Source organism: Neoarius graeffei, chromosome 28 (assembly GCF_027579695.1).
Source record: "Neoarius graeffei isolate fNeoGra1 chromosome 28, fNeoGra1.pri, whole genome shotgun sequence".
Taxonomy (NCBI): domain Eukaryota; kingdom Metazoa; phylum Chordata; class Actinopteri; order Siluriformes; family Ariidae; genus Neoarius; species Neoarius graeffei.
In genome coordinates this window covers 1,956,807-1,970,812 of record NC_083596.1, presented here as the reverse complement: position 1 = coordinate 1,970,812, position 14,006 = coordinate 1,956,807, and the positions used below count along the sequence as shown (strand labels likewise).

Sequence of the window (14,006 nt, the reverse complement as noted above, 5' to 3'; positions counted from 1 at the left end):
TTTGTTCAGGAAAAGTTTTTATTAATTTTCACATCTTTGACATTCTGTTAAAATGTGTGTAACTGCAGGACTCCAACTCAAACTGAGCCTCAGTATAAAAAGTCTTTCATGAAAACAAGTGTTTAACGCGAGTGTTTAATGCGAGTGTTTGGGACAGGTGGCGACTCGGCTCCTCGCAGCTCAGTTCACTTTGGGGTGGCGGAAATTTTTCCCCGCAAACTTGGCTTTGTCTCCCAACTGCTCCTCAATTCTGGGAAAGACAGAGTGAAGAGATGGTGAAGGACGAGTGATGAGAGAGACACAATGAAGGAAGGAAAAGAAAAGAAAACTGACCTCATCATCTGGTTGTATTTAGCCAAACGTTCAGACCTACAGGGAGCGCCAGTCTTAATCTGAGGAGGGGCGACGGGAGGTCAGGGATAAACAAAGAAGAACAGAATTATTAGTAGTAAAACTAATATAAAAGATGTAGATGAAAGCGAGAGAGAGAGAGAGAGAGAGAGAGAGAGAGAGAGAGATTGATTGTACCTGTCCTGTGCAGAGTCCAACCACCAGATCAGCAATAAAGGTATCTTCAGTTTCTCCAGAGCGATGGCTAACCATCACACCCCATCCATTTTTCTGAGCCAGTTTACATCTGCACACACACACACACACACACACACACACACACACACACACACACACACACACACACACGATAACTGCAACTCAAAGGTTCATTCATTAGTGGATTAAATTTATAAAAAGAGGATCACAATGATAGGTCCTATTGCAGAGCTGCATGAGAGGGATGTAATTAGGAGTTCTGTAAAGTGTTTGTATTTCTGTCTTCATAGGCCCTGCTGTGGAACTGCACAGTGACTATAAAGATTGGCCCTAACACAGTGCCCCGTGTTTGTAGTCCCTATTGCTTACAGAGCTGTGTTCACATAAGGATAAGTCCTATTGTGGAGCTGCGTGGAAAGACTGTATTAATATGCTCAGTTGCAGAGCTGCCTTATAATAAGTCCTGTTGCAGAACTGCGTGAGAAAATTGTATGACTATATTAGCAAATGAAATGATAAAGCTGCACAAGTGGGCAGTAAGGATAGGCCATACAACAGAGCTGTGGACAGGCCCTACTGTAGAGCTGCATGAAGGGGCTGTATTAATGTAATTACAAGCCCTATTGCAGAGCTGCATGAGAGGGCTGTATTAATGAATGGACAGGTCCTACTGAGGAGCTGCACGAGGGGGCTTTATTAATGACGAAATAGGTCCTATTGAGGCGCTGCATGAGGGGGCTGTATTAATGAATGGATAGGTCCTACTGAGGAGCTGCATGAGGGAGCTGTGTTAATGTAAGAATAGGCTCTATTGATGAGTTATGTGTAAGGATAGACTGTATTGTGGAGCTGCATGGGGGGGTTGTATAAGTGTGTGTGTGTGTGTGTGTGTGTGTGTGTGTGTGTGTGTGTGTGTGTGTGTGTATAAACTTACGCCTGGATGGACTCAGTGACTGAGCCGATCTGGTTGACTTTGAGCAGCAGGCAGTTGCAGGCTTTCTTCTCCACAGCCTGCTGAATGCGTTTGGGGTTCGTCACTGTCAGGTCGTCCCCTACGATCTGGATGTCCACAGAGCCAGTAAACTTTGTCCAGTTTTCCCAGTCGTCCTGGTCAAAAGGGTCCTCAATGGACTGAACTGGATCACAGAGGAAAGTGTGAGAATTCAGCACACTTATAAACAAAAGCTTTCATTTCAATAAACATCAGGTTCATCATTTGATCACACTGACCTGGGTAATTCTTGATGAAGCTCTTGTACAGATCTCCGAGTTGGTCTCCGGTGATGTGGCGTTTGGGATCGTCGGGGGATTTGAAGTCCAGGTCATATTTTCCATTCCTGTAGAACTCAGAGGCAGCAACGTCCATGCCGATGATGATCTTATCGGTATAGCCGGCTTTCTCAATGGCTGACTTCAGGAGCTCCAGAGCTGGAGATCCCACACAGACAGAAAGATCAGACTAGATCTAGAAAGAACATCTAGAACCAGTACAGGGAATAAAAATACCTAATAATTCATTCCTTTCTGTCTAAATTCATCTCACCCTCATTGTTCTCCAGAATGTTGGGGGCGAATCCACCCTCGTCCCCTACATTGGTGGCATCTTTTCCGTATTTGCCCTTGATGACGCTCTTCAGGTTGTGATAAACCTCAGCGCCGATGCGCATGGCCTCATGGAAGCTCGCTGCCCCGACAGGAAGAATCATAAACTCCTGCATGGCCAGTTTATTCCCGGCATGAGAGCCACCGTTAATAACGTTAAACGCCTGTGGAGGGAACGAGAGACAAACAGAGGGGGGCAGTGGATGAGTGAAGGCTTTTGGAAGATCAAAAATGTAATATTGTATTCTCGATAATATTGTGATAATATTAATACTGTAATCGTAAGATTGTTATTTTAAGCACATATTGTTGCTCTAATTATAGAAGCAACATGTACGGTAACTAGCGGTCAGCAGTTACACTTATGTGAGTGTTTAATTGGGTGTTGCCATGGAGACAGACTCACAGGAACGGGCAGAATGACATCAGCATGGCCGGCGAGGTCAGCAATGTGGCGGAACAGAGGAACACCTTTCTCCGCCGCCCCAGCCTTACACACCGCCAGAGACACACCCAGGATAGCGTTAGCACCAAATTTAGCTGAGAATCGAAAAGAAACATGTGACCGCCTGAACCACAGAGTGAATCTCACCCAATTAATGATACACTCACTATTGTTAAAATTCAACACACACACACACACACACACACACACACACACACACACACACACACACATTTGTTCTCAGTGCCATCAAGTTCCAGCATGAGCTTATCGATCTTCTCCTGGTCAACAACACTCAGCTTCTATTAGACAAAAGAAGAAACGATTCATCAATTCATCAATCACTTATCAGAAAAAAATTTTAAGTTTATATGGGAGGTGAGTGTTTATCAGGGTAAACACAAACAATTCTTTATGATGAAGCCATAATGTACCTTCAACAGGTGAAAAAACCTCGTTCATTTTTTACAAGTGAAAGAAGAGGTCAAATGGAAGAATTTCTCACTTTCTCCAGCAGCTTGGGAGCGATGTCCTTGTTTACATGATCAACAGCTTTAATCACACCTTTATTATAAACACACACACACACACACACAGAAAACATCAAGTTCATCAATGTGTCCTAAAGTGTCTTGTTTAATATAAGTGCAGGTTTGTGTCTCACCTTTGCCCAGGTAGCGAGTTTTGTCTCCATCTCTCAGCTCCAGAGCCTCATGAACACCTGTGGAGGCGCCGCTGGGGACCGCAGCCCTGAACCGACCTGAGACAGACAGACAGATAGACAGAGAAACAGTGAGAGAAAGATTAGAAATATAAAATGAGTGTTTATTGGGTGCATATGACTGAATGACTCTTTGTGTGTGTGTGTGTGTGTGTGTGTGTGTGTATGTGAGAGAGAGAGAGACCTTTCGCTGTGTAAAGATCAACCTCCACTGTAGGGTTTCCTCTGGAGTCGAGGATCTCACGAGCGTGGATCTTGACGATGGACATCCTGGCTGCAGACAGAGCTACAGAGGAGGACAACAAATATAATTCTACATATTAATATCAATCTAACATGAATGTAACCTAATCATAATAGAAATATAAATGTGATATAAATGTAATACAATGATATGAATATAAATATGATATTAAGAGTGATTGTGATGAATAATCTTGTTAACAGAGTAATAATAATAATAATAATAATAATAATAATAATAATAATAATAATAATAATACAGCAGCCTCCACAGTCCCAGTGTCCTGTCTCTGTGATAAAGTCTCTCAGTGGCACCTTTGATATTCTATTCCATAAAAATAACTTTAATATTTAACATTTCAAAACTTTAATAAGGAACTCTGTAAAATGTGGAGCTGTTCTCTGCACCTGTGCTTGTTAATCTGTGTAAAGCTCCAGCTGTTGCTCTCATTTTACACAAACCCTCTGTTCTCCTCACAACAGCGGTCAGACTTTAGAGGTGGGATCTCTGCTCTGATTGGGCTATTGAGCCAGACTCACGCTCTGATTGGCCACTGTATTCTGTCACTGTTTAAACCCGGAAGTGTAATGTTATTGGTTCTATTAATAGCAGCGGTATGTGAGTGTAATCACTACTGCAGCTTAATCACTGAACTAATCCCTCATTATTAACTTAATAACATCGTTAATAGTTTATTAATTAACTAATAGTTTATTCATAACACTTCGATAAAAACAATTCAATTCAATAAACCGATTAATAAATTGATTGACATTAAATTGTGATTAATAATTTTAAATCATTCGTTTGTTAATATTATTATTGTTAATATATGAACAATCTTAATCTTATGACAGTAATTATATAATTATAGATCCTTAGTCATTGATATTTAACATTAATATTTTATCGCTAATAGGCTACCCGTTAATAATTATTTTTAGGAAGTTATGGGATCTTAAAAAAATGTAGAGGCCTTAAGAGTTTTTCTTCTTTTTGTCAAGTGTTGTCTATCTTGAATCACAGTTAATTATCAATAAATAAAAGCTATTAACTGTACATCTTTTTTCAAAATGTATAGCTTCTGGGTAAAATGTGAATTGTTCCATTAAATGTGCTTTAGATTTGTTTGTTTGTTTGTTTGTTTGTTTGTTTGTTTGTTTTACGTGTAAATCATTCTAAGAGTTCCCATTACTCATAAATATTCTATAAAGATTATTATATTTACAATTAAAAATAAATTATTAATAATAATAATGCAATTATTTATAGTTAACATTAATAGTTTTTTTAATTCTTAACACAGCTGAATAGTTATTAAATGGTTATTATAAGTTATAGTTCTCATTTATAGACAATAATTTATCTTAAAGTTTATAAAGTAGCGTATCACTCTGGCCTGATCTGGACTTCATCATCTGCCTCGTTCCATCTCTCACATTCGTCCTGAGTGACTATGAAGTCCTTGACATTTACAGAACACAAATAGCTCAGCAAGAGTGAAACGCCATATGATCTTATCTCCTAACATCAACATCACTCATTATAACAAGACTAGGTCAGTGTCTCCTCCTCTTCATCTTCATCCTCGTCTGGCTCGTCCCTCAGTTAACCATGTTTCAGTATCATGACAATGCTCTCACCATTCCAACTCATTCACTAATTAACATGAAGTCAAAATCACTTCCAGCACCAGAGCGATGATTTATAGATAAACTGTATATGTAGCTATTATGTATATTAAAAGAGCAGTATGTATTGTCGGGCGGCACGGTGGTGTAGTGGTTAGCACTGTCGCCTCACAGCAAGAAGGTCCTGGGTTCAAGCCCCGGGGCCGGTGAGGGCCTTTCTGTGTGGAGTTTGCATGTTCTCCCCGTGTCCGCGTGGGTTTCCTCCGGGTGCTCCGGTTTCCCCCACAGTCCAAAGACATGCAGGTTAGGTTAACTGGTGACTCTAAATTGAGCGTAGGTGTGAATGTGAGTGTGAATGGTTGTCTGTGTCTATGTGTCAGCCCTGTGATGACCTGGCGACTTGTCCAGGGTGAACCCCGCCTTTCGCCCGTAGTCAGCTGGGATAGGCTCCAGCTTGCCTGCGACCCTGTAGAAGGATAAAGCGGCTACAGATAATGAGATGAGATGAGATGAGTATGTATTGTGTAGCGCCCTCTGCTGCCTGTCAGGTGAATAAAAACAAGAAAAACATGAACATTAATCCATCCATTATCTGTAGCCGCTTATCCTGTGCAGGGTCGCGGGTGGGCTGGAGCCTATCCCAGCTGACTCTGGGTGAGAGGCGGGGTTCACCCTGGACAAGTCACCAGGTCATCACAGGGCGACACACAACCATTCACACTCACATTCACATTCACATCTACAGTCAATTTAGAGCCACCAATGAGCCTAACCTGCATGTCTTTGGACTGTGGGGGAAACCGGAGCACCCGGAGGAAACCCACACAGACACGGGGAGAACATGCAAACTCCACACAGAAAGGCCCTCGCTGGGCTCAAACCCAGAACCTTCTTGCTGTGAAGCGACAGTGCTAACCACTACACCACCGTGCCGCCCCCTTTACTATTAATAACTATTTATATACACAGGAGTGTGTGTGTGTGTGTGTGTGTATGGGCAGCTGAAAGCAAATACTGTATACAGCATTGAAATAAACTCAACACACACTTACTGCCAAGTCTCTCTCTCTCTCTCTCTCTCTCTCACACACACACACACACACACACACACGTTTTCTGTCCTTCAGCTGACATAATTACTGTAGCTAATAAACACTAAACACAACTCCAACCTTAACCTCACTCACCAAAATGAAATTAGTTTTTCAAATAAAAGCTGTAAAATATATTTTAAAATCTTTAAGCTCTTGCGTGCGCACACACACACACACACTTTCATTTGAATCAACATATCGTTGTACAAATATTCAATTTTATTCAATTTAACAGCTTTCTAACTCAGGTTCTTGTATTTCCTTCACTCCACTATCCTGTAATTCTACGATATAAGACACTAAAGAAGTTTTTTTCTCATCACCGTCACCTCCTGCTCACATGTTAAAGGTCTGGATTGCTTTGTTAAATGTGCTACATAAAATATATATCATACGTTAAACACATTTCTGAAACTCTGTATTCCTGCTACAGCGACTCACACACATGATCACAGAGGAGATTTTCATTAACATTATAAATGCATTTACAACCTGCAAAAAACCTGCATGTGCAATTTTAGTAGTCATTATTACACCTGCAGCTCTGTTCAGTAACATCAACTGAGTTCCTGTCAAGTCAATTAACCCTCAAACAACATTATCTACAAAAACAAAACACAGAAAACAATGTAAACACACTCACCTGAGTGTGTGTGTGTCTAGCTTGAAGGCTCCAGCTGAGTGCTCCTCCTGGCCTTCTGGCTGCCTATTTTAAGACGCTCCCTAATGTCAGTCATCAAAAATGGATATGGCACCTCGATCAAATATGGGACCATCTCTAAACTACCCTCCTGCTGGAAAGGTCAGGGATCAGCGCAGCCTTGAAGGCGCGTATGATCACCGACACACTGAGGCTGTGGATGTTATCTAAAACCCTAAACCTTCCCAATCATGGCGTGATTTAAGATTAAATCTTATATTAATGCTGTAGTGATTTAATAATGATGAATAGTTCCTGAGGTGACCTTTGATTAAATACTGGAAATGGGAAACCAGAAAAAGGTCAAAGGTCACTTGTGCATAAGTGGGCGGTAACATGAACCTGAAGGTCATTTCAGATATAAAGGGCAGACGGATATGACCCAGATGCACTTAAGGTCTGGGGTAAAATTAGACTCCTCAGATATGCATGTGTTCATTCTTGAACTTCAGTGCACTACTGAGTGTATCATCATCATCAGGTTTTGAAAAAACGTTTACAATTTTAATGCCGTTCCACAACTGAGCTGAACGGCGATGAAGCAACATCACTACAGCTGTGGTTCGGTCATGGCCAATCGCCACCATCCTGATATACAGTGCAACAGCACATACACGAGTGTGATATCGATTTTATACAAGAAATTCATATCAAGTTTGTGACATCTCAGAAACAATGTGGCCGAAGGTTGTTTATTTTCACTTTGCAAGCAGAAACAGATCCTGAAGAAGCCACACCCACTTTAGAGCACATCAGCTAGCTAGCTAGCTAGCTCACACTGATGTATACTACACTTCCAATAAAGGCGTGTCCGGTAAAACTGGCATCCCATTGTTTCGTCTTTAGCTTTCATATTTGAAAAAAAAAGTTACATTCCTGAAAAGTACTGACTGCAATGTTGGCTAATGATGTCACTAACAGTACTGTAGAAATCGTTTCAAACTAGGAAGTGGTATTTCAGGCAGCACGGTGGTGTAGTGGTTAGCACTGTCACCTCACAGCAAGAAGGTTCTGGGTTTGAGCCCAGTGGCCGACGGGGGCCTTTCTGTGTGGAGTTTGCATGTTCTTCCTGTGTCTGTGTGGGTTTCCTCCGGGTGCTCCGATTTCCCCCACAGTCCAAAGACATGCAGGTTAGGTTAATTGGTGGCTCTAAATGGAATGGAATGGAAAAGGCAAATGAGCTGAATCTCTACTTTAACAGATTCGATGGCGTGACCCCAACCCACCACCATCACTCTTCTGCGGGATGGCTACAACCACACACTTTACATTCTCTCCCCTCCCCCGCCTCTTCTTGCAGGAAAATCAGCAGGCCCGGATGGTGTTAGCCCCAGGACCCTGAAGACCTGTGCCCTCCAGCTAAGTGGAGTACTTCAGCATGTCTTCAACATGAGCTTGGGTCTTCAGAGGGTCCCCGTGCTGTAGAAGACGTCATGCCTCGTCCCTGTACCGAAGAAGCCACATCCCAGTGACCTCAAAGACTACAGGCCCGTGGCATTGACGTCACACATTATGAAGACCCTTGAGAGACTCATCCTGGAGCAGATCCGGCCTATGGCCCAACCACTTCTTGACCCCCTTCAGTTCGCCTACCAGCCCCGTCTTGGCGTAGAGGATGCAATCATCTACCTGCTCAATAAAGTATATGGCCACCTGGACAAGCCAGCCAGCACTGTGAGGATCATGTTTTATTTCTCCAGTGCTTTTGACACCATCCGTCCGGCTCTGCTGGGTGAGAAGTTGACAGCGATGCAGGTGGATGCCCCACTGGTGTCCTGGATTGTAAATTATTTGACTGGCAGACCACAGTACGTGCGCTTGCAGTGCTGTGTGTCGGACAGAGTGATCAGCAACACCGGGGCTCCGCAAGGGACTGTCCTTTTTCCTTTCCTTTTCACTCTCTACACCACTGATTTCAACTACTGCATGGAGACCTGCCACCTCCAGAAATTTTCTGATGACTCTGCAGTGGTTGGACGTATTACTGGTGGTGATGAAAGTGAGTACAGGATGGTGGTGGACAACTTTGTCACGTGGAACAGGAAGAACCACCTACAGCTCAACGTGACGAAGACAAAAGAACTGGTGGTCAATCTGAAGAGAATCAGGGCTCCGGTGAACCCTGTTAACATCCAAGGGGTCAGTGTGGACGTGGTAGAGGAATATAAGTACCTGGGGGTGTACTTGGATAATAAACGTGGACACCATACAAAAGGGCCAGAGCCGTCTCCATTTTCTGAGATGGCTGAGGTCCTTCAACATCTGTCAAATGATGCTGCGGATGTTCTATGAGTCTGTGGTGTCCAGCGCCATCCTCTACAATGTCGTCTGCGGGGCAGCGGCTTGAAGGTGAAGGACACTAACAGACTCAATAAGATCATCAGGAAGGCCGGCCATGTTGTAGGCGAGGAACTGGACTCTCTGACAGTGGTGTTGGAGAAGAGGACACTGTCCAAAATAAAAACAAACAATCTTAGACTGTCCTTCCCACCCTCTCCATGAGGAACTGATCAGCCACAGGAGCACGTTCAGTCAACAGCTGATTCTTCCACGCTGCACAACTGAGAGACCCAGGAAATCATTCCTACCTGCTGCTGTCAAGCTGTACAATGCCACTGTATAACTGTGCTACACTGTCTTACCATGTATACTGTATCCTTAACTCAGGTGCAATATATGTATATAGGAATCATTGTATATAAAATCATTTTGCTTTTACTTAAGTTATTGAACTTATTTAAATTTATTTTTATTTATTCTTTTTTTAAGACTATTTTATCTTCTATTTTTAGACATGTTTACTTCTTCTTTGATTCAGGAGCTTGGTTGCAAATTTGAATTTCCCTCCGGGGATTAAGTAATTCTGATTCTGAAATTGACTGTAGGTGTGAATGTGAATGTGAATGGTTGTTTGTGTCTATCAGCCCTGTGATGATCTGGTGACGTGTCCAGGGTGTACCCCTCCTCTCACCCATCAGCTGGGATAGGCTCCAGCCCTGCAACCCTGCACAGGATAAGTGATGATGGATGGAAGTGGAATTTTATATGGAGGACATGGACGAGTGGCGTGATGCACACAAAAGCTGGGCTTCCACTGCAGTGTTGCACGAAAAAAGAAGCAATTTAAAAAAAAAAATTAAAAAAAGTCGACAAAACAGAGTTATGACTGCTCTGTCAACACTAAGTGATGTGATTAAAGTTGGTTTTCTCTCATTACAGCTCTGACAGAGTGCTCTCCTTTCAGAAAGGTAACGTTCCCCTCCAGTGTCCTGAAGATTTCAGGAAACTTAAAGCCACAGCTTTACCACTGACCGTTACGGACACTGGACACTCCTTCCATCAAAGCAAAATAAATGTCTCTTCAACATTTGACGATTTTTCACATTCGTTTATGTGGCGAGTCTCTGTGAACAAGCTGTTACTATAGAAACAAGTGCATCAATACAAACCTGCACTATTGTTCTAGAAAATTAATCAACGCCTTACGACTAATCAGAGTCCAGACCTCAGCAGTGCAGTGAAATTAATGTGCGTTACTGAAGTGAAACTGCTCATCTGGACTCAGAATGTAATTACAGAGACGCTCAGCTGCACAACAAACAGATAAAAATCCTCTTTATGGCACAAAAGATAGTGTAGGATATTAGGAATGCAAAAATCATTATTATTTTCTTTTTATTATTATTTGCATTTTCCATACCACCCCAACGTTTTCTGATTTGGGGTTATAATACGTCAGGAAAGCCAAAAACAACAACAACAACAAAAAAAAAAAAACAGAACAGCACTGAGTGAGTGGTCCCAGTTGTGCACCATAACAGTATTCAATTATAGTGTTATTCAAAAAGTGTTTAAAATTACATTCAAAGACTAAAACAGAGAGAAACAGATTAATGCTGGACCTGTTGTTATTTCTCTAACATTGTGGGAAAAGTTCAGTTCCAGTCATACTTATTTTTTTTAAACAAAACATAAAAACATAAAACCACAGACACGGCTTAATAAAAGGTCATGAAACTCATAGCAGGTCCTAAAGAGAGCCGGATTATGGCGTGTTCAATCCAGGTACAAATTCAATACCTTATACATTATTCATGACTTAAGACACACCCATTTTCACTTCCTCCAGTCATCGAACACTCACAACTCCATCACTTTTACCCCCAGCTCAAATCTGTGTCTTTAGTTTCACACCAGAGCTATGAGACTGATATAGCGAACAAAGAATGTTTAGCATCAACTGGAGGCCAGAAACTTCCTGTTGTTAGCTACATTAGCCTTGTAGCTCCAGTGTGAAAAACTTGAGACGGTGAAGATGATCAGGGGAATACAGAATATTAGGCACAGCATTTGACATTTTTGGTTGAACTGCACCTTTTAGTGCACTTCTGACTTGACTTTAGGTGATAAAACAACTTCCCCTAACCACTCAAAGTGTCTATCTTGAGAGTGTGTGGAAAAAAATTAAAATACACATTTTATTTTATATTTATATACAAGGGTAAGTCAAAAAGTTCTAAGACAGATGTTATAATTTCAAAAGGTGTGAAAGACATCCCCCAGAATTCTAAAAGGAAGGAAGTCTCTGATGGAAACATTGCTTGTGTTTAGACTTAAACAGAGGATATGTAGAGAAATAGCTTTATTTTCATAAATAAAGATTTTTTTCAATTTGTCTTAGAACTTTTTGACTTGCTCTCGTATATTCGTTCATTAATTCATTTATATATATATATTTATATATATATATATATATATATATATATATATATATATATATATATATATATATATATATATACACACACACACACATACACACACATACATACACACACACAGTGGGGCAAAAAAGTATTTAGTCAGCCACCAATTGTGCAAGTTCTCCCACTTAAAAAGATGAGAGAGGCCTGTAATTTTCATCATAGGTCCACTTCAACTATGAGAGACAGAATGAGAAAAAAAAAATCCAGAAAATCACATTGTCTGATTTTTAAAGAATTTATTTGCAAATTATGGTGGAAAATAAGTATTTGGTCAATAACAAAAGTTCATCTCAATACTTTGTTATATACCCTTTGTTGGCAATGACAGAGGTCAAATGTTTTCTGTAAGTCTTCACAAGGTTTTCACACACTGTTGCTGGTATTTTGGCCCATTCCTCCATGCAGATCTCCTCTAGAGCAGTGATGTTTTGGGGCTGTCGCTGGGCAACACGGACTTTCAACTCCCTCCAAAGATTTTCTATGGGGTTGAGATCTGGAGACTGGCTAGGCCACTCCAGGACCTTGAAATGCTTCTTACGAAGCCACTCCTTCGTTGCCCAGGCGGTGTGTTTGGGATCATTGTCATGCTGAAAGACCCAGCCACGTTTCATCTTCAATGCCCTTGCTGATGGAAGGTGGTTTTCACTCATAATCTCACGATACATGGCCCCATTCATTCTTTCCTTTACACGGATCAGTCGTCCTGGTCCCTTTGCAGAAAAACAGCCCCAAAGCATGATGTTTCCACCCCCATGCTTCACAGTAGGTGTGGTGTTCTTTGGATGCAACTCAGCATTCTTTCTCCTCCAAACACGACAAGTTGAGTTTTTACCAAAAAGTTCTATTTTGGTTTCATCTGACCATATGACATTCTCCCAATCCTCTTCTGGATCATCCAAATGCTCTCTAGCAAACAGACGGGCCTGGACATGTACTGGCTTAAGCAGGGGGACACGTCTGGCACTGCAGGATTTGAGTCCCTGGCGGCGTAGTGTGTTACTGATGGTAGCCTTTGTTACTTTGGTCCCGGCTCTCTGCAGGTCATTCACTAGGTCCCCCCGTGTGGTTCTGGGATTTTTGCTCACCGTTCTTGTGATCATTTTGACCCCACGGGGTGAGATCTTGCGTGGAGCCCCAGATCGAGGGAGATTATCAGTGGTCTTGTATGTCTTCCATTTTCTAATAATTGCTCCCACAGTTGATTTCTTCACACCAAGCTGCTTACCTATTGCAGATTCAGTCTTCCCAGCCTGGTGCAGGTCTACAGTTTTGTTTCTGGTGTCTTTTGACAGCTCTTTGGTCTTGGCCATAGTGGAGTTTGGAGTGTGACTGTTTGAGGTTGTGGACAGGTGTCTTTTATACTGATAATGAGTTCAAACAGGTGCCATTAATACAGGTAACGAGTGGAGGACAGAGGAGCCTCTTAAAGAAGTTGTTACAGGTCTGTGAGAGCCAGAAATCTTGCTTGTGTGTAGGTGACCAAATACTTATTTTACCGAGGAATTTACCAATTAATTCATTAAAAATCCTACAATGTGATTTCCTGGATTCTTTCCCCCCATTCTGTCTCTCATAGTTGAAGTGGACCTATGATGAAAATTACAGGCCTCTCTCATCTTTTTAAGTGGGAGAACTTGCACAATTGGTGACTGACTAAATACTTTTTTGCCCCACTGTGTGCGTGCGCGTGTATATATATATATATATATATATATATATATATATATATATATATATATATTTATTTCACACTGACACAGGGTGAAACTGAATGCCATTTTTACAGTTAAGTCATAAACAGGATAAAAAGATGATCAATTATACAAAAAAAGCATAGTGTTATTGCACACGTGTTTTGAGAGCGAGTGTGTGTGTGTGTATATATGTGTACACACACAATAATTAAGGGAAACCGAAGCCAAAAAAGAAAGGAAGGAAGAAGAGATCAGCAGGGATGAACAATATATCATTAGTTTGTCATTATTGTGATACTGCACTCCTGATACTCAAACAGTCCTGATGTGAGATCAACGATCCCCTCAAAATTATTTTGGTCCAATTAATTAATGCAGATCTTTAAGTGTGACACCTCACTGAGTCTCCAGTTTGTTTAAAATTGTTAGATTACAAGGCAAATTTCAAATCATTAATTATGTATAAATCTAGTCACATGTCCATATTATGCATCCTGATTAGACACAGAGAACATTTTTCTATCAATGTTACTTAAAAAATAAAATAAAACAAAACAGAC

At 41.3% G+C, this 14,006-nt stretch overlaps 1 protein-coding gene across 1 annotated transcript; it reads right to left on the bottom strand.

The window, feature by feature from the left end:
- Positions 1-7,015, bottom strand: LOC132875802 (beta-enolase). The gene is made up of 12 exons (XM_060912874.1): positions 6,930-7,015; positions 3,502-3,603; positions 3,261-3,356; positions 3,102-3,160; positions 2,829-2,898; positions 2,558-2,691; positions 2,093-2,315; positions 1,780-1,977; positions 1,484-1,685; positions 529-637; positions 334-392; positions 1-250 (listed from the first exon to the last, which is right to left on the bottom strand). Exons 2-12 carry the CDS (start codon positions 3,584-3,586, stop codon positions 181-183), a joined length of 1,305 nt encoding a protein of 434 aa, XP_060768857.1. The 5' UTR covers positions 3,587-3,603; positions 6,930-7,015; the 3' UTR covers positions 1-180.
- Positions 7,016-14,006: the final 6,991 nt, after the last annotated feature.

Coding starts and splice junctions, on each gene's coding strand:
- LOC132875802 (XM_060912874.1), bottom strand. CDS start 3,586: ATGTCCATCGTCAAGATCCACGCTCGTGAGATCCTCGACTCCAGAGGA. Junction 1,686..1,779: donor CTTCATCAAGAATTACCCAG/GTCAGTGTGATC, acceptor TCTGTGATCCAG/TTCAGTCCATTGAGGACCCT. Junction 638..1,483: donor GTCACTGAGTCCATCCAGGC/GTAAGTTTATAC, acceptor GTGTGTGTGCAG/ATGTAAACTGGCTCAGAAAA.